This window comes from Grampus griseus, assembly GCF_964374135.1.
Source record: "Grampus griseus genome assembly, chromosome: 3".
NCBI lineage: Eukaryota > Metazoa > Chordata > Mammalia > Artiodactyla > Delphinidae > Grampus > Grampus griseus.
This window is the reverse complement of record NC_139019.1, coordinates 78,036,650-78,060,621: the sequence shown is the minus strand read 5'-3', so window position 1 is coordinate 78,060,621 and position 23,972 is coordinate 78,036,650. Positions and strand designations below refer to the sequence as shown.

The following is a 23,972-nucleotide window of genomic DNA, read 5'->3' as shown; positions in this document are numbered from 1 at the left end:
TACTCTTCAAAGGTTTGATTAAGATGTTTTAAAAATATATATTAATATTGAAAGTATAAAATATTTGGGCTCAGTGTGATTATCCCCAGGGAATATGCCGGAACCAGGACAGCAATTCTAGCCAAATCCAATCAATTAGTGGTGGTTGCCTGGAGCAGAGTTAAGAAGTAAGCTAAGGTTTGTGTCACAATAGATTAATAATGTCTGCTAAAGTGTTAGATTAAAAATAGACCCCAAATGACTCATGTTTCTCATCCCATTCTTGCTCCATAAGTTAGTCATTTGGTTTCCTTAAAAACTTTTTATTTTTTAAAATAAATTTATTTATTTTATTCATTTATTTTGGGCTGCAATGGATCCTCGTTGCTGCACACAGGCTTTCTCTACTTGCAGTGAGTAGGGGCTACTCTTCGGTGTGGTGCACAGTCTTCTCATTGCAGTGGCTTCTCTTGTTGCAGAGTATGGGCTCTAGGCACACAGGCTTCAGTAGTTGTGACACACGGGCTCAGTAGTTGTGGCTCACGGGCTCAGTAGTTATGGCACGCAGGCTCTAGAACGCAGGCTCAGTAGTTGTGGCACACGGGCTTAGTTGCTCCACAGCATGCGGGATCTTCCCGGACCAGGGGTTGAACCCGTGTCCCCTGCATTGGCAGGCTGATTCTTAACCACTGCACCACCAGGGAAATCCCAAAACTTTTCATTTTTATGTCTTATGTGAATTACAGAAAGAAAAATTCCATTTCAATGAAGATTTCCATTAGTTGAGATTGGTTAATCAAAAATTTACTGAATTCAAGTAAAAAAAGAAGGCAAAGCTTGTGTTGAGGGAATAGAGGGTTGCTCTGCTTTCTTTATTCTCTATTTCATTATATTAACTATCCTGGCTGAAAAGATAGGGCAGATTCAACTGCCTGCCTTAGAATTCCAGTGCATGTTTTATTGAAGGACTAGTTCTGTGTCTGGACAGAGCAACATACCCAGTGGGGCCTTTGAGAAGAGGAAAATCAGCACACGTGTCAGTGAAAAACCGGAGGCGGGGGAAGGATAGGAACTCTTTGTAAAGACTGATTTCCAAAGTTTATACTAAAGGTTTTGAGGCTAGACCCAGGGAGAGGCTGAACAGCAGTGGCCCACAAACCTCTGCGAGCAAATGCAGCACCCTCACCTCACGTGAGTAGCGAACCAAAATAACTGCTTTTTTTTTTTTTTTTTTTTTTTTTTTGCGGTACGCGGGCCTCTCACTGTTGCGGCCTCTCCCGTTGCGGAGCACAGGCTCTGGACGCGCAGGCTCAGCGGCCATGGCTCACGGGCCTAGCCACTCCGCGGCGTGTGGGATCCTCCCGGACCGGGGCACAAACCCATGTCCCCTACGTCGGCAGGCGGACTCCCAACCACTGCAACACCAGGTAAGCCCATGCCTTTTAAAGGTTTAAAATATAGCTCATGAAACGAGATATAAATGCAAACATTATCATACAAGTTTTGTTATACTTGTAAGAAAGTATAGTAGAGTACGCACCCTCTTTGTCGGGGTGCAAGCTGTTTACGGTCCCGCTCCGGCTACATTTTTGTTGCCGTAGGTTGGAGTCCCAGGGCGGGTGTCGGCAGTTCTCCTAAAGCCCTTAAATCGGGTCCTCAATTGACAACCCACGTAGGTAAGCTCGGAAACGTCAAAATGCGCACTTTTTCTGTAAAAGCGCGGGAGAGACGCCGGCTACAGCCCCGCCCCCACACGTCACTCCAGGCTCCACCCCCCCAGCAGGCGCAGGCGCACTCCGGAGTCTCGGGGACCAACTTAAATCAAGTAGTGAGCAGATGCCAGAGTTCTCTTTAACCACGTCCGCCCCTGTCCTGAGCATGCGCAGTTAGACAGGGGCCTGCTAGTGTGGTTACTCTATTTCTAACCTCCTGGATTGTCCGGCGTCCGGCTCAGGTTCATTTTCTCTCTTAGTGGAAGTCACTTCGCCTAAAGTAGGAGTTGCTGTTAAACGTGCTCCTCCCATTAAACTACCACTCTGCTCTTAGAGGCGGGTCGCATCCTTTAGGCAGCCGGTCCTGACAGATATGAAAAATAAATGGCGTATGATAGAGAGCACTTAGAGTCCGCCGACTAAGCCACATAACAAAATCACTTTACAAAAAAATACTCTGCTTTGTTCCGTACTATATGCTTCATAAGACTCAGAAGACGTTTTATTGCCCCCAAGTCAGTGAGAACGGTACCTCTTTTTAGTAACAAGGACCTGTAGTATAAGCTGCGCAGGCGCGAGCTGCCCGGCCACTGTGAGGCGCGGGAGAAGCCGGAATGTCAGCTTTCTTATCGCTGTCTGGTTGTTGAAACAGGATTCTGGCCTGGGTCCGGGGCCGCCATGGGGAAGGTGAATGTGGCCAAGTTGCGTTACATGAGCCGGGATGACTTCAGGGTCCTGACCGCGGTAAGAAGTTCGCCATTTTTCCCTCTCCCCTGACCTTTTCTACCGCGCGTGCTCTTCCTCTTCCTCCAAGTTTGCTGGGAGCTGAGCGCGCTTTAGGCCCTGGAACGCGGCCGAGGTTGGGAATGGGGAAAAGACCGGACAGTCGGATTTTTCAAAAGCCTTTGTTCAGAAGCTTTTTATCTTCCCCCATGTAAAGCAAAGACCCCTCTTTTCCTTGCTATTTTGCTCCCCTTCTCCAGAGCCACATCGAATCTCTGTAGCCTGGGAAGCTTCTCTGATCCTGGGCTTCTGACCAGCTGAGAAGGGTTTAAGAATCCTGAAGAGTAATTGATAGCATTGAGTTCCCTACTCACAGATTGAGTCACATAGCATTCCTTCAGTTTCATTCAATCCACACATACTTATCGGATATGTAGTAACCGTTTTAGAGAATTCCACGGGTTACAGGACAGACAAGACGAAGGAGGCAAATCATCAAGTAAACGAATAAATAAGGGATAATATGAAGATAATAAGTTCTATGAAGATGTTAAAGCGAATAACGGAATAGAGACCCCTCATGGTGGAGGCAGGGAGCCTGAATACTGTTTTTAAATTGTTTAGTCAGAGAAGACTGCCCGAGTGCAAGAATCGTGTCTGTTTTTATAAAGTTCCTGGTATTTGGTAGGTACTGAATAAATATTTGCTAAGTAAAAGAAAGAATGCGGGGCGGGCATAACAGCTGAATGAGAAGGAGCCGGTCCAGTGAAGTCCTGGGAAAGAATTGAAGGGAGAGGAAGCTACAGTGGTGAGTGCAAAGGCCCCAAGGCAGGAACAATTTCTGAAGACTAGAAAGGCCAGTGTGGCTGGAGCATAGTGAGCAAGAGACTGAAGAGTTGGAGATGTAACTGGGAAAGGTGAGAGCCAGATCATGTGCTACAGATAGTCATGCAGGCTTGGTAAAGAATTTTGAATATATTCTAAGTATAGGGGAGCCACTGAATGTTGTTAAGCAAGGAAGTGACAAAAACGGATTTTATGGTCTTAGTCTTATAGCACAAAGATCAACACATAGATTAGGCATTTGCAGAATAAAACACATTTATTTAGGAGCTATTATTTTTTGCTTAAATAGGCATTTCTTAAGGAATAAACTATCAAATGCAAATTCAGTGTAAAATTTGGAAGACACTTCTTTCTCCTCCCATAGATTCTGAAATTCAGCCACACTTTCTCTAAATACCTACTGTCAAAAGATACCTTCCTTCTCTACTTCCTCAGCACATTAACTCACTCCTTAATGCCTCTGACAGAAATAGGGGAGTCAAGAGAATGTTAGAGGCTGGGAGAAACAGAACAAAGCATGGAAGATTAGTTAAGTTTAAAGTGTGAGGTTTTGGTTGGGACATCAAAACGATGCCAGATTTATCTTCCAAAACTTTATTTTTGCAATTCTTAAGTTCTTTTTGAAGCTCACCAAGGAATGGCCTAATTCATTAAATATTTCAGTCTCAGTTGAGTGTTACTAGTCTTGGTATCAGTGGCCACCTTTCCTTGACCATCTTCCCTTTACTTCTCTGGCACCTCCTACATCAATAATCATACTTTGGCTGCCCTTACCTTTCAGTGTGAATTCCCCCCCCCAAGTTCTGTCCCTTATCCCTCCTTTTTTTTCCATTATCTCTCGCTTAATGATCACATCCACTTTATGTATGACTTTATCTCTTACCTCCATCAAGTAATTGACGATTTTTTCCCTGTAGTTATGACTTCATTCCCAAGTGCAGATCAGCCTTTCCAATTTTCCTTAAACATCTTCATCTGAAGTACCTTCCATGAAGGACCTTCCAACACCTCAGACTCAGTGTGCTCATATCGAATTAATCAACTTTGTCTACCCCTTCAGTCCTTTCCCAAACTCCATTAAAATAATAATAATTATTACTATCTTAAAGCCTCTTCTTTCTTTTCACTTCACCTTTGACTCTTCATTCACTTTACCCTCCCACATCCAGTGCCAATCCCTCCCATACTAATTTCTTTAATTCTTTCGCTCCATTACCACCACCTCTTCCCTGTCCTGGCTTCTGTTTTCTCTGGCCCAGACTGTTGTCTTAGTTCTCCAATACAGCACCTCCAGTTTTTGCCTTCTCTAAACCACTTTGCATATTCCTGCTAGATTAACATCCTTAAAACAACCCTTAAATCTCCCTTGCCTAAGCATCTTCATGAGTTTCCTACTTTCCTTAGTATAAAATCTAAAACTTTTGGTCTACATTTCAGGTCCTTTCATATCTTCTCATTAAATACCTTCTTAATAAATACCTGGAATATCTGTAGTTATTAAACACAAATATTTGGATGTCAATACGTATTTTGGTACATACCATATGTTAGTAACTATGTTAAGCACTCACAATTCATACTCTTGAAGTGCATATAGTATAGTAGAGAGAGAGAGAGAATATGAATATCAATGATTATATACCAAATTGTGATTTAAAATATGTCTAGAGAAGGTAATAATTATGTCTCACAATTGGTTGGGAAACTGCATGGTCAGGAAAGTTTGACGGAGAAGTTAAGTTTTTCACAAGGTTTTGGTAGACAACAGCTCTGTGTTGATTATGATTGCATTTTGATTTCTTCAATTGCAGGTTGAAATGGGCATGAAGAACCATGAAATTGTTCCCTGCAGTTTGGTTGCTTCTATAGCCAGCCTTAAACATGGTGGTTGTAATAAAATTTTAAGAGAACTAGTAAAACATAAACTTATAGCTTGGGAGCGAACCAAAAGTAAGTATTTGAGGCACCGTTTGTGATTTTCCCTGTAACTGGCTTCCGCCAGAGCAGGTATTCCAAAAAGCAGGTGGAAGCTGCCAGACTAGGAAAGCACTAGACATAGAACTGACAAAGTACACTTCTACCATGTTCTATTGGTCAGAGCAATCACAGGACCCACCCAGATCCAGGAGGCTAGAGAAATAGCCTTCATTTCCTCATAGGGGATTAGCAAGTTCCAGTTGCAGAAGAACAAGTGGGATTAAGATATTGTTGCTGTCTTTGACAAGTACAGTCTGCCAAAGGACTCTAGAGCATTACCTCTCAAACCATAGTGGTGAGGGATGAGTTTCTCTTTTTCCACCTATTATGGATCCGTACCTTTATAAAATAATAAAAATAATTACTAGAAAAATAAAAAACTGACAAAATACAGGCACAAATTCCTTCTTATTAGATTGAAGACATAAAATAACTTAGTCAAATTGATACAAAAATTTTTGAACCACTTAGTTTCTATAACTTGTCACAGACTAGTAACAAACATTTATAGACTGGTATCAGTCTGTAGGTTACACTTTGAGTAACACTGCTCTAGAGAAGAAATAAAAATTACAGCAAGAAATGCTAAAACTCGTAAGCCTGGGTAGCTAGTGTTTTTCCAGCTAAGACTTCCCTTGTTTAAATTTTTCTCTTGACCTGATGTGACTTGATGGTACAGTGTAACTAAAATATGGTCTTTCTCATTTGATTTTTTCTAGCTGTCCAGGGCTATCGGTTGACAAATGCAGGCTATGATTACCTAGCTTTGAAAACACTTTCTTCTAGACAGGTGGTTGAGTCTGTTGGAAACCAGATGGGTGTTGGCAAAGAATCTGGTAAGTGCTGATAGTACTATTGAGTGCATTTTATTTGCTTTAGTTTATGTTTCCCCTTGAGAAAGGATTCATCTTTTCTATTTTTCTAACTAAACAGTAAATTGAAAAGTTGCTTGAAAGCAATACAGATTTTGAAATTACCCTTAGTTTAGTAAACTACTGTTTTTTCATAAGTCTATCACTGAAAGTTCAGTTATACCAAGAATCGGTTTTCCTCTAATAACTGAAATCTTTGGCAAATACTTTATTTGTTCTTATTTTAATATCTGATAAATTGAACATTTGTAATAATTTTTAAAAGTATCACAAGGGGGCTTCCCTGGTGGTGCAGTGGTTGGGAATCTGCCTGCAAATGCAGAGGACATGGGTTTGAGCCCTGGTCCAGGAAGTTCCCACATGCCGCAGAGCATCTAAGCCCGTGTGCCACAACTACTGAGCGTGTGCTCTAGAGACCACAAGCCACAGCTACTGAGCCCGCGTGCACAACTACTGAAGCCTGAGCACCTAGAGTCTGTGCTCCACAAGAGAAGCCACCCAAGTGAGAAGCACGTGCACCGTAAAGAAGAGTAGTCCCCGCTCACCACAACTAGAGAAAGCCCACGCGCAGCAACGAAGACCCAATGCAGCCAAAAATAATAAATAAATATTTTTTTAAAAAAGTATCACGAGGAAGTTATAAAAACCACACTTTCCATCACAGCAGTATGATCAACAGGCAAAGTTAGATATGTGTAGAACCACAGAAAAAAATTCTAAAATAGCATTAAACAAATACCTATGTAGTGGTTTTTTATGTGTGGTAAAAATAAAGAACAGAGAAAGATTTTCTTTATGCCATGCTCTCTTATACACTACTTTTTGTCCTACAAAGTTTATGCTGTATAGTTACATACTTTAAACTGAGAGAGCAAAAAAATTAAAATTAGGGCTTCCCTGGTGGCGCAGTGGTTGAGAGTCCGCCTGCCGGTGCAGGGGACACGGGTTCGTGCTCCGGTCTGGGAGGATCCCACATGCCATGGAGCGTCCAGGCCTGTGAGCCATGGCCGCTGAGCCTGCGCGTCCGGAGCCTGTGCTCCGCAACGGGAGAGGCCACGAGAGTAAGAGGCCCGAGTACCTCAAAAAAGAAAAATTAAAATTAGAAGTAAAAGAACTATTAGGAAACCTATTCCAAAGGAGGTTGTTTTGGTACTTCATATGGTTTGTATGTCTACTATATTAATATCTAGAGTATGGTATATATTTAGTAAGTAATATTAGAGTTACTAAATACGGGAGTGTGTGTGTGTAAGAATGTATAAAATGATGTAATGAAACACCTCTTTTTCCTCTTAATTTTTTTATGTCCAATTTTTTTCAATTAAAAAAATGGCTTTCTTTTAATTTTTAAGAACTTCATTACTTCAAAACAGAGTACGAGTATGGTAAAAAGTGAATCTTAACTCCTAACCCAGGTCTCCATCTCCTGTTCCTACTTCCCAAAGCTATCACTATTAATATTGTACATATCCTAGAAATATTCTATGTAAATACAAGTATATAATGTACTGAGGATGTATGTATATACATTCACATATCTTTTTAATCATAGGTGAAAGCAAACAGTACTTACAATTCTACACCTTGATTTTTTTCCACTTGGTGCATCCCTGACATCATTTCATATTAGCAGAGGTGTCTTTCTTGTAGTTGCCAAGTATTACAGTCTTAGAAATTAAATTATTAGAGCTAAAGTTATGCACATTCAAAATTTTGATATTACCAAATTTCCTTCCAAATTGTGTCAATTTATAATCTCACGAACATGAGAGGCTGTTTCTCTCATGAGTAATTAGGACATGTTCTAAATGTTAGTATTAAAATAGCAACTTGTTTGATAGTTAGAATATTTATGGGAAGATCTCCATTCTGATTATTATAGGATTATATTTGGATACTTAGTATTTATTCATTGAAGCAATTTAAGAATTGAACTTCACATTGTTGAAAAGAAAGAATTTTTTTTCTTTTTGGCCCTGCTGCATGGCAATGCAGGATTAGTTCCAGGGATCTAACCCATGTCCCCTGCAGTGGAAGCACAGAGTCTTAACCACTGGACCACCAGACAAGTCCTATGTTGAAAAGGAAGATATTATTAATCACTGCTCGTACATGTAGGACACTAAGGAACAATTAGATGTATTCCCACTAAATGGAATTGAGCATTGAGCATCTTTGGAAGCAGTAACCTTTGACACCTTTGCATCCCTGTTTTCTTTTGTAGTAGATATTAATACATGTCATCATTTTGTATTGTAATTAAAATTACAATAAAAAGAATTTTGCTGAATGGTAACTATTTCTAGTTATTAGGAAAGAGAAAATTTGGAACAAATAAAACCAAAGTTAGAAAATTGGAATTGTTTAAATTTACTGGAATAAAAATATAATAATTATCCTTTTAAAATTTTGACTCTAGATATTTACATTGTTGCAAATGAAGAAGGGCAGCAATTTGCATTAAAGCTTCACAGACTGGGAAGAACCTCCTTTCGAAATCTGAAAAACAAGCGTGATTATCATAAACACAGGCATAACATGTCTTGGCTTTATTTATCTCGTCTCTCTGCCATGAAAGAATTTGCTTATATGAAGGTATTTTTAATTTTATATTTTTAACCAAACAATATGTGTAGTTAAAAGGTTGTAGTGACATGCATCAGTCTGTTGCCTCCGCATCTCCCTACTCCCAGTCCCAATCCTTAACAGTCACTTTTTAACTCTTTAGACTATTTCTGGTATTTGTTTTTCTCGTGGTTTCCTTCTACGCAGAGGTATTTTTAGCTGTTATAAATGCATAAAGGCAACTTGTATTCTACAATATTAACAAGATAGAGTAGCCTGAAATAAATAGTGATGTAATTGCCTCACAAATGTGTATGTGTGAATGTAAATCTATACCTGTCTATGCATATGTCTGTCTCTAATTGAAAACACCAGATAATTACCTTCTGTAGAAACCTTAGTCTCTCAGGTAAGTTGACTGGTATTTTTTTTTCCCTCAATGGAAGAAATGTCAGTTTATGAATTTGTATGTATATTAGAAATGGTAAAAATCTTTAGTTTTCAACCTTTTACCTTCTAAATTAAGTTCAACATAGATTTACTAAATATCTTTAATAATAACCAAATTAATTGTCTTCACTAATAATTTAAATTAGAAAATAACTGCATTCTTATTATTCTCTCCAGTAGGATTTATTTGTTATAACTTATCTTTTTAAAATTTTGAATTATTAAAAATCACTCCAGCGTATGACCTGTTGTTTCTTGGGAATTTCAGTTTGATGTTCTTTGAGTAGGTTATTTTAATTCATGTGCTTAAATTTTTAGTAATCCTGAGGGAAGAATCCTCTAGTCAGTATAAGTAAGTGATATCAATACCATACATGTTGTGTTTTTTGTGTTATATCAATGGTTTGTATCCTGTGATAGTAAGTAGGCAGTTTAGTAGGAATTGTAACACATTTCCCCCAAACCATATTAAGTGTCTTCTTGGAGTTTTTATATGAAGGCACAGGAATAGAGCCTGGTTGTGGATAAATATGCTTCTTAAATTTATTCTCTCTTTTCCTAAGCGAAAATAAGATAAGATTGAGCTATAACTTAAGGGTTAAGCTATGGTACAAGGGCTAGACCACTATGACAATAGTTAGAGTTGTTACATACTGTTGAGCTGCCAAAGCATGTTCAAAACCATTTGGATTTAAAAATAGCAAATATATGGCCAAGCAGACAATCTTTGGGGAGAGGGAAATAGTTCCTGTCCAAAGAAGGTAGGAAGTAGAGTAGACAGCTCTTAAAATTAACCCTCTTAATAAGCATATATTGAGTGTCAGCTGTGTGCCTACCTCTATATTAAGTATTTTGTTGGGGGAGGTGAACAGCGGATACCAAAGAAATAACGAGTGCAGTGTGTGTCTTAAAGTTGGAAAGATAACATGAACACACCTAAAACAGAACAGTTTAAATGTCAAATTATATGTTGAGTTTAGAGAATCTTCTGTAGAGTAGAATGATCGATGAAGGAGGTTTCGTAAGTGAGTGGGAGTTGAGCAGAGTAATGGAGTTGCATATGATTTGTCTGTAAAGAAAAGACAATAAGACAGTGTACTTTGCAAAGGAACCAGAATGGCAAAGACATGAATATTCGTGTGAGCCCTGTGTGTATGGGGACAGTCACTAAGGTGACTGTCTTGATCACACTCCAGAGTGTTTATTGGACAGAGTATTGAGAGAACTAGGACTGGATAAGTGGATTAAAGAGTTTTGAAAACTAGGAAAAGTTATTCAGACTGAAGTCAATATTTACAGCCATTGTAGTTTTTTTAAAATGGAGCATTGACGCAAGCATCTTAGTTGGTATTGGTACACTGAAGAAAGGTTTGGCGTGGTAGCAAGAACTAGAACCACTGTTGGCGTGATTCAGGTATCAATGACAAAGGCCCTGTCACATAATAGATTTATATTGTATATTGTGGTCTGAAGAAAAAGGTCAGTGCTGTATAAACTGAAATGCCTAATATATTGGAATATTTCATTTCCTGATATGCCAGAAGACAGAATATTTCCTAAATCACAATTTATTTCCATTTGAATTTTTTAAGCACACTCCCAGTAAATGACAGAAACTTACAAAATAGAAGATATACATATTGTAAGAGACGAAACTTCTTGAAGGCAGAGACATTTTCACACTCATTTTTGTAACCCTAGCACAGTGTATAATATTTAGTAAATGTTCAGTAAATGAATGTTTGGTAAAAAAGTGAATTACAGGGGCTTTCCTGGTGGCGCAGTGGTTGAGAGTCGGCCTGCCGATGCAGGGGACACGGGTTCGTGCCCCGGTCCGGGAAGATCCCACATGCCGCGGAGCGGCTGGACCCGTGAGCCATGGCCACTGAGCCTGCGCGTCCGGAGCCTGTGCCCCGCAACGGGAGAGGCCACAACCATGAGAGGCCCGCGTACCGCAAAAAAAAAAAGTGAATTACAAAAACTGGTTTACAGTGTTGTTTTTATGTACAGCTCATTCTGTGCAGTGAATAAACCATGCATAAATAATCATGTGTTAACTGTAATTTTGTAAAGGCTTACATGTTTTTTTTCTGGTTGTGGACAGGTACACTTAATTTTATTGTTCCCTAAAAATTAATGACCTTTTCATTACTTTTTACCTGTTTTGCTATATTTTAGGCATTGTATGAAAGGAAATTTCCAGTTCCAAAGCCAGTTGATTATAATCGCCATGCAGTGGTCATGGAACTCATAAAAGGCTATCCTCTGTAAGTATAATTCTTGGAACCTTCAGTTCTAATAAATAATTATAAGGTTCAATTTTAAAAAATAATATTTTTTTTTGTAAATGGAATATTGCTTCTGGGAGGTTAGAAATTAACATAAAGTAGTAGACTTAAAGGCAAATTGAAAATTCAGTTTCATTCTGACAATATGGATTTTACCACAATTTTTTTTTTTTTTTTTTTTTTTGCGGTATGTGGGCCTCTCATTGTTGTGGCCTCTCCCATTGCGGAGCACAGGCTCCGGACGCGCAGGCCCAGCGACCATGGCTCACGGGCGCAGCCACTCCGCGGCATGCGGGATCCTCCCAGACCGGGGCACGAACCGGTATCCCCTGCATCGGCAGGTGGACTCTCAACCACTGCACCACCAGGGAAGCCCGACAATATGGATTTTATACTCTCTGACTCAGTCAGTAAATAAACAGTCTAGTATGTGCCAAGCGCTGTTCTAGGCTCCCCAGTAAACAAAATAAAGTCCCTGCCCTCATAGAGCTTACTTTCTGATGGAAGGAAACTTGCAGGAAATAGCTAAACAAGGAAATATTTGATACATCAGATGGTGGTAAATGCCATGCATAAAAATAAAGTGGGGTAAGGGGGACAGGAAGTGTTGAGGTGGGTGGGTGTAGGAGGCTGCTATTTTACATGGAGTGACCAGGAAAAGTCTCCTTGATAAGGGGATTTTTGAGCAGAATCCTGAAAGGAGAGAGGAAATCATGCAGATATCTAGGAACATTTCGGGCAGAGGCAAGAGCAAATGCGTAACTCCTGGAATGGGAGTATGCCTGCATGTTCAGGAAACAGAAGGCCACTGTGGCTGGAGCTGAGTGAGTAAGGGGAGAAATTGTAAAAGATGAGATCACAGAGGCAGCAGACAATTTGTAAGCCATTGCAAGGATGTTCTATTTATTTATTTTGGTGGGGAGGATATATTTGACATATAACATTCAGTAACTTTAAGGTTGATTTGATACATTTATATTTCCTAATGTGATTGCCATTGTAGCAATAGTATAAGGACTATTTTGATTGAGACAGGAAGCCACTGGAGGATTTTTTTTTTTTTTTTTTTTTTTGGTGGCAGTGAAAACTCCAGGTCCTAACCACTGGACTGCCAAGGAACTCCCTGCCATTGGAGGATTTTGAATTAAGAAGAGACATGATCTGACTGATGTTTTAATGGTATCACTCTGACTGCTGTATTGAAAATAGACTGAAAGGAGACTAGGACAGGATTAGGAAGAAAAGTTAGGAAATTATTGTAATAATGCAAGCAAGAGATGATAGTAGTTTAGATCAGAGTGGTAGATGTGAAGGTGATGAAAAGTGGTCAGATTTTGGATATGTTTTACAGTCAGGGCCTACATGATTTGTTTGGGATTGTATTGATATAAAGGAAAGGGCAGGTAAGGATAACACCAAGATCTGGGGCCTGAATAATTGGAGGGATAAAGTTGCCATTTACAGAATGGGAAAGACTGCAGAAAGACAGTTTGAAGTTAGAGGGTGGGGCAGAATCAGAGGTTCAGTTTGGGACATGGTAAGTTAGAGATGCCCAGAAGCTCAGAGAAGTCTAGATTGAAGTCTGTGTATGAGCCTGTATGAGATCACCAAGAATGGTTAAGATAATAGGTCTTAAGATTAACCTTTGAGGAGCTCCAAAATTTATACGTCAGGGAAAAGCTGAAGAACTAGCTAAAAAAACTAAGAAGGAATGATCAGTGCAGAAAGACGACAGCCTGAAGAGTTAGTGTACCAAGGGTCAGGTGAGAGGAGCTGCTTCAAGGAGGGGGAAGAGGTTAACTGACCAGATAATGATGAAGGTGGAGAATTGACCATTGGATATAGCAACATGTAAGTCATTGGTAGTTTTGACGAGAGCTATTTCATTGGAACAAGGTTGAATGAAAGCTTGCTTGAAATGGGCTCATTAGAGTGCTCATTGAATTGGAGAAAGCACAAATAGAGGAGTTTGGCTGTTAAGATGAAAGAAAGAATGTGGTGTACTGGGAAGAAGATACAGAATTGAATGGGTTGTGTCTTTTTTTTTTTTTTTAAGCTGTTATATCTGTATGCTGATAGGATTGAAGAGAAAACTGCTAGGGAGGCATGATGAAATGGAAATAATATTTAAATGTAAATACACACATGCTTGCTTTCATTAAAATCATAAATGAGGACAAATAACCATTTTCACACTTAACACTTTCAGATGTCAGATACACCATGTTGAAGATCCTGCATCAGTATATGATGAAGCTATGGAACTAATTGTTAAACTTGCAAATCATGGGCTGATTCATGGAGATTTCAATGAATTCAATCTCATTTTGGATAAAGATGACCACATCACCATGATCGATTTTCCACAGATGGTTTCAACTTCTCATACCAATGCTGAATGGTATATTCTGGATGTAACTGTGTTTATGTGTGATGCAGTCATCTTTTATTTATTAATAATTTTTCAGCTTTGTCATACTGTCATTGGGGTTAATAACTGGTTTGAAGTGGCTGATGTTAAGAGTCTAAAAATTGGGATTTCAAAATGCTCTGATTTTCCCCCTAAGAATTTTTCTTACTCCTCGGTATTTTAAAACTGAAAAAAAATGCACTTTGATACAGTTTTTAAAACCTATTCATTAAAATAATGCTGTATATTAGAAATCTGAAGAAACTGCCTACTTTTATAAATCATTAAAAGAATTTGAATTACTCTTGTAACCTGACAGACTTGCAAAAGTCAAACTTTCTCAGCCATGGAACTCTTTATTCAAACAAACGTTTAGGTGGAAGCCCAATTTTTAAAACAAAAGCCTGCTCAGAAGAAGTAGGGACATGGAAGGAGGAACCCTAGAACCACATCCTCTCTGCCTTTCCCCTTTTCTCTCTGCTTCATGGTTGCCTCCAAGAGGGCTTCACCAGGCATAATTTAATAATTTTTTATGGTCTTGATGAAAGTTACGGTTTTGTACTGAACTCAGTTACCAGACTGGTAATACCTCTCATGTTGTTTTTAGCTTTTATTTTGATAAGAGAAAGGAATTCACGTAAAACCTCATCCCTGACACACGGCAGAATCACTTCATATACTGTGATAATCTTATTTCTCATGTTACTTGACCATTTAAACAGCCAAATTGTGAAATATGACAGGATATTTTCCTTTATGTGTTTGTATTCTATGATGCAATTGAGTGTAATCAAATTAAGAGTGAGTATTTTTTTTCTCCTGTTCTCTCAATTCCATGTCATCCTGTCTCTTAATTCTCCCTTTCTGGAAACCTTCTAGAGAATTCAATCTGTTCTGGCTGCTTTATGGTAGCCTAAAAAGCAACCTGATATTCAGAGGTCCTTCTACTCTCAGTCCAGATTAACATGTCTCCAGATAACTATTTATAAGCCACAGCATTAGTTATATCCTATAGATGTTTACTACATATTAGCTAATGGGTAATAAAGATAATATAAACATAACATTAGTCCCCAAACTTTTTCTTATGAGTCACTAGTTTATTTTTGTCTTCACCTTTCCCAGTTGACTAGAGGTTCTAGTGAACATAGCTGAAGCTGATGGGAACTATAATCAGACAGACTGGAAACTAGAGAGGGAAAGTAGAAATCTGCCCCCAAACTGCAGGCCCTTATCTTTTTTTCTGGGATTCATATATATGTCTCATAGTATGGGAAAACCTTGAGTTTTCTAACCATAAGAACTGTATGCCATTGACAGCTTATAGTCCTTGTTCCTGGGCTTTTATTTTTTCAAACACCAGCAGCTGATTTGTTTCTTTTTTCTTTTGAGTAACATCCTTTTCTCTTTCATGTAACAACAAGAATGTCATAACAAGGATGTTGTCTTTGGCTAATAAGGAAAAAGATGAACAACAAAGGCTATATAAAAAATGATTCTTGCTTTTGCAGGTATTTTGACAGAGATGTTAAATGCATCAGAGATTTCTTCATGAAACGTTTCAGCTATGAAAGTGAGCTTTTCCCAACCTTTAGTGATATCAGGTTTGTATACTATGTTGCATAAAATGATAGAATTTTGAATACCAGATTTATTTAGTTCTAAAAGTTAACACTTTCATCTAAAAAATTTTCATTATTGTTGTTCAGTATCATTGCTATATAATATACAAATGAAACTTAAAAACTATGCCTACCTGTGGTCCATTAACCTTACTGAATTTGGAGGAGGAACCTACTTAGTTTCTTATAAATTCGAGAACGCTTATTCAATATAGGATGCTATGTGAATAACCCGTTTTTAAGGAATCAAGCCAAGTGTTTATCAGAAATTGTGTTTTTCCTTTAGTCACCATAGGAGCTATATTTAATTGATTCATGGAACATAATTATATGTAAATTCTCACAGCCAAATGTTCTCATTTTGTATACGTAGTTAAGATATTGTTTTCTGATTTGGGATGATTGACATAACTTAAAATCTTTAGCCTCCTCTGAAAGTTAATTTATTAAGTCAGTATCAACTGAAGTTTCTGTAACTTTTCTACTAATATCTGTTGCTCTTCACAGTCATTTTATTCCTTTTTTTTTTAAGATTCATTATTTATTTAATTTATTTTTAGCTGCATCGGGTCTTAGTTGCAGCACACAGGATCTTTGCTGAGGCAAAAGAGATCTTTCCTTGTGGCATGCAGGCTTCTCTCTAGTTGTGCCGTGCGGGTTTTCTCTTCTCTAGTTGTGGTGCTCAGTCTCCAGGGCATGTGGGCTCTGTAGTTGAGGCGCACGGGTTCCAGAGCGTGTGGGCTCTATAGTTTGCCACACACAGGCTCTCTGGTTGAGGCATGAGAGCTCAGTAGTTGTGGCGTGCAGGCTTAGTTGCCCTGCGGCATGTGGGATCTTACTTCCCTGACCAGGGACTGAACCCACATCCCCTGCATTGTAAGGCAGATTCTTTACCACTGGACCACCAGAGAAGTCCCTCATAGTCATTTTATTCTTAGATGACAACCAGCTATGTCCTTTACATTTCTGTAGTTAAGTGATTTAAGTATTACCTTTTAGGCAGAGAAAAACCTTTAAAATATATAAACTGTTAAACTCATTTGAGAGTCGTAATTTATCAGAACACTAAATACTTAATTCATGTCAGGTGGATTTTTTTCTCGCTCTCTAAATGCATAACATTCTTTTCTTTTCCTAGGAGGGAGGATTCTCTTGATGTAGAGGTTTCTGCCAGCGGCTACACAAAGGAAATGCAGGCAGATGATGAACTACTTCATCCAGTAGGTCCAGATGATAAAAATATTGAAACAGAGGAGGGATCTGAATTCTCATTTTCTGATGAAGAGATATCAGAAAAAGCAAAGGACTGTAGATCAGATATTGAAAATGGACAGAACTCTATCGGTGAATCAGTTGACTGCTGTTTCAGATCATCTGGAGACCTTGAACAAATAAAGGAAGACAGTTTGTCAGAGGACAGTGCTGATGCACATAGTTTTGAAATGACTGAATTCAATCAGCCTTTAGAAGAAATAAAAGGGCAGGTTGTTACAAACAGTTCTGTAACTGAGTTTTCTGAGGAGAATAGCAGAACTGAACATGACACCAGGCAAGATGATAAGACAGGTCAAGGTGGAATCCTCATGGGCTCTGAGGAGTATGAAGATGAGTGCCCTCATATGATTGCCTTGTCATCAGTAAACAAAGAATTAAGGCCTTTCAGGTATAGACTTCTGTTGGTTGGTTTTTTACTTTAATCTGGAGACCTAGACTTTGATTCTGGTAAATGAATGTTTTTGTCAAATGACATGACAGCTATATTCTGCATCATCATGTGCAAAATGAAAGCAAATAACTCTTTTATAGTTAAAATTCAAAGAACCCTCTACAATTGCCTCATGCTAGACAGCCTATTTATTCAATTTTAAGCAGTTCTGCTTTCAAATTCAAACTGATTACTTTCAAATAGTTAATAAGATCTCTTGATAAGTTGATGAGGTTTTAGATGGGTGAATTATTTGTATTTTTTAATAATTATTCATCTAATGTATGTTTGGTTAATGTATAGTCCAATAAACATGTAGTAAGTGTGCTCTCTTAAAATATCTACTTACAGTGAATTTTCCCTCATGCTTTGAACCTTCTGTACTTATTTGTTAATGTACAATTAAAATTACTGTTATGTTATTTTTCTTTTAAGATTTTTTTTTTTTGGACAAATATTAGTGAATCAGCCTCAGCTTAGATTAGCAAAAGATCTAAAATTTAACTTTTGGATTTAGGGTAGTTTGATGAAATATGGCTTTATGTATTTCAAAGTAGTAATAAGATATAAATTAAGCATAATTAACTTAAAAATTAACTAAATTTTGATTTTAATTTTAGAGATGAAGAAAATATGGAAGATACTAATCAACATAGAACAAGAACTCTGAGTGTTACTTCTGTGGGCAGTGTGTTAAGCTGTTCAACAATTCCTCCGGTAACTATTCATTCAACATTTCCCAGGTGTTTATTAGCACTACTGTGGACAGATTATTAAGCTTAGGCGCTCTGAGGATTAGATGATGTACAGGACCACCTTGGCCATTTGGACTTCACATGTTGATAGTATAAAATTGATAAGAAGTGCAAATTTAGTAAATAGAGAGGGTTCACTTCACTTTTAGCTGGAACGATCAGAGCTTTCAGGGAAAACAGCATGTAAGTTGGCTTGAATTTGAAAGATGAAAATCATAGAAATTTAAATCCAAGGGGGACTTTGTAGATTCTCATGTGATCTTGTCCCTGCATTTTAACAATTAGGAAATTGAGACCCAGACAAGTTACATGACTTTGCTCAAGATTACTCAGCTAGTGACAGCACTGCACCTCAAATGTGAAAATGCACGAGCTTCGCTAGCTAGCTTGTTCTTAAATTTTGAAAGAGGAAAATAGGTAATTGTAAAACTTTCAGTGTCTCAAGGTTTTGTTGGACATTTAGCAACAAATGTCCAAAAGAATTTCATAAAGGACATTTTCTGGACAGGATAATGAACGTATAGTCCAGCTCCTACCGATGAGCTTTTATGCCTGCCGGCCATTTCTCCTGGCTACCCGGAAGGAAGAATCAGTTTGTTTCCTTTGTAGATTTTAAGCAGAGATAAAATTACATAATTGGTGTGGTAGGTTTTTTCCTTCTGGTTGAAGGTACCAAGTTGAATACCATTGAAACTAGTTTTTAGTGATAACTTTACTTAAAATGAGCAAAAGAAGAAAGTCAGTTTAGAAGGTAGAAAGGAGGAAATCAAATTATTATTTAGAAAGTGAATTCACAGGGAAAGAACTTTGTTTTTTCCTGAACTTCTCATTTTTTAAGTTCAGATATATTGTTAACAAGTTAAAATGTACACCCTGTGGAGGGTAATATGGGACATTTACAAAATTAAATCAGTTATCAAAAAATAAGCTAAAAATAACAGTACTCTGTTTTATTAATATAGTGCACTTTTAGTAGTACTGGTATCTTTACTCAATAATAGAAACATTTGGAACTTGCGAGACCAAAATAAAAGAATAAAATTCTGTAAATGCACTGATTTTATATACTCTTCTGATGGCCTCATAATTTACCTGATTTTCTGAACATAAAATTTAAGTCTGTGAAATCTTTGAAACATCTTTTAATTATGATGGAAGATAATATCTCCCTTTAAGTATTATCACCTGTCTTGGTTAAGAATTTCTCTCACTTTATGATTGCCTGTCCATTCTTGGCTTTGATATTTTTCTGTACTTATTGAGATATATTCACCCTCCTTTCTTTGATTTTATCAGATTCAAAACATAAGTGCATTTATATCTAATTGTTGGATTGGCCAAAAAGTTCATTAGGGTTTTCTTGTAAGATGTTACAGAAAAACCCGAATGAACTTTTTGGCCAACCCAATACAGTGTTGTAAAATTGGCAATTGCATATAAAGAAAAGTTAGATTACTCCTGCTACTTTCTTAAATTCTAAGTTATGCTCTTTTCTGTATATAAAGATGATGACACTAACATTGTCTTTAGGTCTTGTCTTTATGCCATTTAACTTACAGCTAACAGAAGGAACTTATATTTCAAATGGGGTCAAGCCTATAATAAAGTGGATTATAAAATACAGATTTGCCTTTAGTCTAAGGGGGGAAAAGATCTCTCTAGCCAGCTTAATCAAAAAGGTTTCCCTCTAATCATTGGAAACAAATTGACCGTGTTAACTTCTAATTCTTTTGGGAATTTGGTCATACTATTTTCCTTGAGGTTGTATTCCATTTTTTTTAAAGGGTCAGGAGAAAACAAACTTTTATTACCTTCGTTAATTTGATGATTGTTGTTTTCGTGTCTGCAAAACTAAAAGATTTGCTCTGTGTTCTTTGAAATTGTAAAATCTGTTTTCCTCTTTAAAATACTTTTATAGTTCCCTATTTATTGGCAGAGTTGCCATTTATGAATGCTGTTCTTTCTCATATGTAACAGAATTAAATTCCAGCTAAACATTAAGGTATATTGATTTTAAAAAAGTACATACATGGCCACCATCAATAGCAACAAACAACAAAACAATAACAAAGTACATGATTTTCATTCATTTTTTTCATGTACTCCTTGAAATAATACAGAAGTACAGTTGACCCTTGAACAACACTGGTTTGAATATGTGGGGTTTTTTAATAGTAAATGCTACAGTACTATATGATCTGTGGTTGGTTGAATCCGCAGGTGCAGAGGAACCTCTGATACAGATGGCTGACTCTAAGTTATACTCAGATTTTTGACTGCACAGTGGGTCAATGCCCCTAACACCCTCATTGTTCAAGGATCAACTGTATTTTATTTCGCATTTCATCATTTTTTTAAAAAAATATACTAGTGTGGATTTTTCTCCCACTTTTTAACATGAAAATTAACCTTGTAGGATTTGTAAATTGTTCTGAATTAGGAGGTATATGCATAGTGATTCATTACCTCCTTATTTTCTTTAGCTGCTTGATATATCTTATGGTCTCATTGAAGTAAGGAACGAAGGGGAAGTTCAAGCAGAATATTTAGAAAATAAATTGATTTTTTTTTTCTTGGAACTATCCCAGAGGCCTCTGTCTGAACTCCTCTAGTTTAAATGTGGTGCATGTTCTACTGTTGTCTCAGTCTCCTGTTGGGTACCTTCTTTCCTAGTTTTATCTCTTTTCCTTACTGAGTTTACTTCTTTATGTGGCAGAACGGATTTTAGTACTTTTTTGAGTGAGTTTGGGTGGGGGAGAGGACTTTTTATTACTAAAAATGTCTTTTTATCGTGTCCTCACACCTGATTGAGAATTTAAGTATTAGAGTTGTGGTTTGGAAATAATTGACCTTCAGAATTCTGAAGGTATTGCTTTGTTCTCTTGGTGATAGTTAAGACTATGCTGATTGATTCAGGTTTCTGGTCTCCTGCTGGGGTGAGGAGGCTGTGATAGTTGCCTGGCTTCCTAGGGTAGAGAAAAGTCCTAGAGGCCAGTCACTCATGTGTTAAACTTTCAGCCAATCTTAATGCTTTCAGTAATGAAATTTCTGGGATAGCAACCAGGTGCTTCTAAGACTCTGGCCTTCCTGGAACTGCATCTCCTAGGATATCAGTCTCTGCAGGAACTTGCATTTTTATTCTTCTGTTTCGCTTTATCTTCTTTTACTTTTCCTCCCACTGAGAATCATTAGACTAAAATAAAGAGGGATAACTTGTTAAAGCCTGTCTGCCTAACTATGTAAAATATCTGAAGTCTGCATTTAACTTATCTGATCCAGAGTTTTATATTTCACATATACAGTCCAAGAAACAGTGCGTTAGGCAGACTGGTTTTTCTAGCTCCTTTTTACCTCTCAAATCCATTAATCTTTAATTTTTTAACTTGACAGATTTTTAATAAAGCTTCTTTGTACCTAGCATGGGGTGGAGCATACTAAGAAGAGACCCTTGCTTCAACCCTTTCAGCGTTCACTCTTTTTTTAGGAGAGGTTGGATGATGCAAGATTATACACAATTAAACAGGCTGCTTCAGAGGAAAAAAAATTATGTGAACGGAATATTCAGATTTTATTCCTCATCTTGTAAGTCATTTGACATTGGCAGCCTGTGTCTTAAGTGATAAGAAATAATTTGAATTTATGATCATTCACCGTGTGAAAACATACTGTTTCTCCCAGAAACTGTATGAGGACTTTTCCATGAGTAACTGCTGCCATCAGGTCATCTCTACACCTGAAGTTATGAAGGCACTCTTGTGTATATTTGACCAGTAGTAAATGCTTTCAAACATAATTTTCCACTACAAAACCATGCCTCCTTTTACCTAGAAAGCAAAGGAATAAGCAGGTTGTTTTGGTTTTGTTTGTTTGTTTTTGTTTTCTTTCCATCTTGTTGGGTTTGGGTTTGGGTTTGGGGGTTATGGTTGGTTGGTTTTTCCCAGTTTTCCTGATAGACACTAGGTGGCACTATGATGATTTGTTATTTAAAGAAATGTGACTATTCACTACTATGTGCTACTTCTTGCTGTAATCTGTATTTCTGTTAGGAATTTAATTCCTCCTATTTTATAACAATTTGGTGTTTTCTCTTATTGCTGTTTAATACAGTACTGTCAGTGTTTGGAATTTTTTAAAACTCATGCTTTTAACAGAAATTTGAAAAATATTAGCAGTGTAAATCTTTGTTTTATTGAATGTTTACTCCTTATCAAAATGTTCCATTAAAAAAAAATGAAAAAAAAAAATGTTCCATTATCAGTGATACTAATTCATGAAATCTTTCCAGGAATTGGTGAAACAGAAGGTGAAGCGTCAGTTGACAAAACAGCAAAAATCAGCTGTGAGACGACGATTACAGAAAGGAGAAGCAAATATATTTACAAAGCAACGGAGAGAAAACATGCAAAATATTAAATCAAGTTTGGAAGCAGCTAGCTTTTGGGGAGAGTAATATATTTAAGAAGTTGAATATTTTTCAAAAAGTTACTATGATCCCTTTTTAAGCCACCTTTAGTATTTTTTGGACCAAGGCAGATATATATATATATAAATAGATAAGTAAACCCTCTTTCATCAATAAATTTGACTCATTCGGTACATGTCTTCTAAAGAATAACTATAGTAATTCTGCTAAAGCAACCCAGTTTTCCAAGTAATTTTTTGTTAGGAATATTTGAGTTTTTTGTTTTTTGTTTTCAGTACGCGGGCCTCTCACTGTTGTGGCCTCTCCCGTTGTGGAGCACAGGCTCCGGATACGCAGGCCCAGCGGCCATGGCTTACGGGCCCAGCCGCTCCGCGGCATGTGGGATCTTCCCAGACCGGGGAACGAACCCGTGTCCCCTGCATCGGCAGGCGGACTCAACCACTGTGCCACCAGGGAAGCCCTTGAGTATTTTTTAAAATCGAAATATCACTGTTTTTGCCTGGTTTTGTTCTCTACCACAAACAGGTAGATTGCTTGGTTTCATATTCCAGCTTTTCCACTTACTAGTGGAAACAACCTTAGGCAAGTCTTATTTCTCTCTCCCTCTTTCTCCTTCTCTGCCTCAGTTTTCTTAGTGTTAAAATTGGATTTATAACTACTTTGTAGCCTTGTTGTGAGGATTATATGAGACAGTGCACAGAAAGCACTTAGAACAATGTCTAGCACTTTAAAGTGTAGCTATTGGAATGGTAATTACAATGATGTTTATCTTTCAGAAAATCTGCTAACGACTTGGTTGCATTTTATTTAGCCACAGGAAGAATTCACTGCCATATATTTTTTTAGTCTCTTGTATTAAGGGTAAACCAGCTATGTCTCCTTTTATTTTCTGCTACTTAAATTGGTAATGTGATCATGGGAACAGAAATTTGAGATAGTCACACCATGATTTTTACAGTTTCCAGTTTTTATGCAGCCTGAACAGAAGTAGAAGACTTAAGGGTGGGGGGAAGTAGAAGGGATGAGAAGTGAACAGTTCTTTCTGATATTCTTAACTGGGTGGGTCAAGAACATATTTCATGTCAAAGATAACAAATATAGTTGACCCTTGAACAACGTGGGTTTGAACTGCGAGGGTCCACTATACACAGATTTTTTTTCAATAAATACATACTACAGTACTGCGTGATCTGAGGTTGGTGGAATCTGGATGTGTGAGGGCTGATTGTAAAGTTATAGGTAGATTTTCAACTGGATTGGGGGTCATCGTCCCTAATTAGGCCCCACATTCAGCTATACTCCCTTCACTGGGTGCAGGAAAAAAGAAAATACATAAGGCATGGTTTCTCCCTCAAAGACTTTATAATCCAGTGAGATGTGAAAGTGAGTTCTTAGGTACATGTACCTGATGATAATCCAGTCTCTTCAGCAACAGCATGGCCCGTAAGAGGGATGTCCCTTGCAGTGGAAAATGGCCACTAGATGGCAGTGTCACCCCACAGTCACCAGCCAGGATGTCTTTGAATTACTTGCTTCTGTAGTTAGCATTGGCCAGGAGATACAACAGCAGATTCTTTTCCAAGATTGACAAAGACAGCAGATTCCCTTTAACCTTTGCAAAATTAATTCTACTGTTCCTTCACAA

General features: G+C 37.8%; 1 protein-coding gene across 1 annotated transcript; it reads left to right on the top strand.

The window, feature by feature from the left end:
• The first annotated feature begins 2,287 nt into the window (after positions 1-2,287).
• On the top strand, positions 2,288-23,509 carry RIOK2 (RIO kinase 2). The gene is made up of 10 exons (XM_082651478.1): positions 2,288-2,435; positions 5,072-5,210; positions 5,957-6,073; positions 8,529-8,704; positions 11,303-11,391; positions 13,622-13,813; positions 15,334-15,426; positions 16,583-17,107; positions 17,770-17,866; positions 22,190-23,509. Exons 1-10 carry the CDS (start codon positions 2,370-2,372, stop codon positions 22,352-22,354), a joined length of 1,659 nt encoding a protein of 552 aa, XP_082507604.1. The 5' UTR covers positions 2,288-2,369; the 3' UTR covers positions 22,355-23,509.
• Positions 23,510-23,972: the final 463 nt, after the last annotated feature.

Excerpts from the sequence above, each read along its gene's own strand:
- RIOK2 (XM_082651478.1), top strand. The coding sequence starts at position 2,370 with ATGGGGAAGGTGAATGTGGCCAAGTTGCGTTACATGAGCCGGGATGAC. Across the intron at positions 8,705-11,302 it reads AAGAATTTGCTTATATGAAG|GCATTGTATGAAAGGAAATT; the intron begins GTATTTTTAATT and ends GCTATATTTTAG. Across the intron at positions 11,392-13,621 it reads CTCATAAAAGGCTATCCTCT|ATGTCAGATACACCATGTTG; the intron begins GTAAGTATAATT and ends TAACACTTTCAG.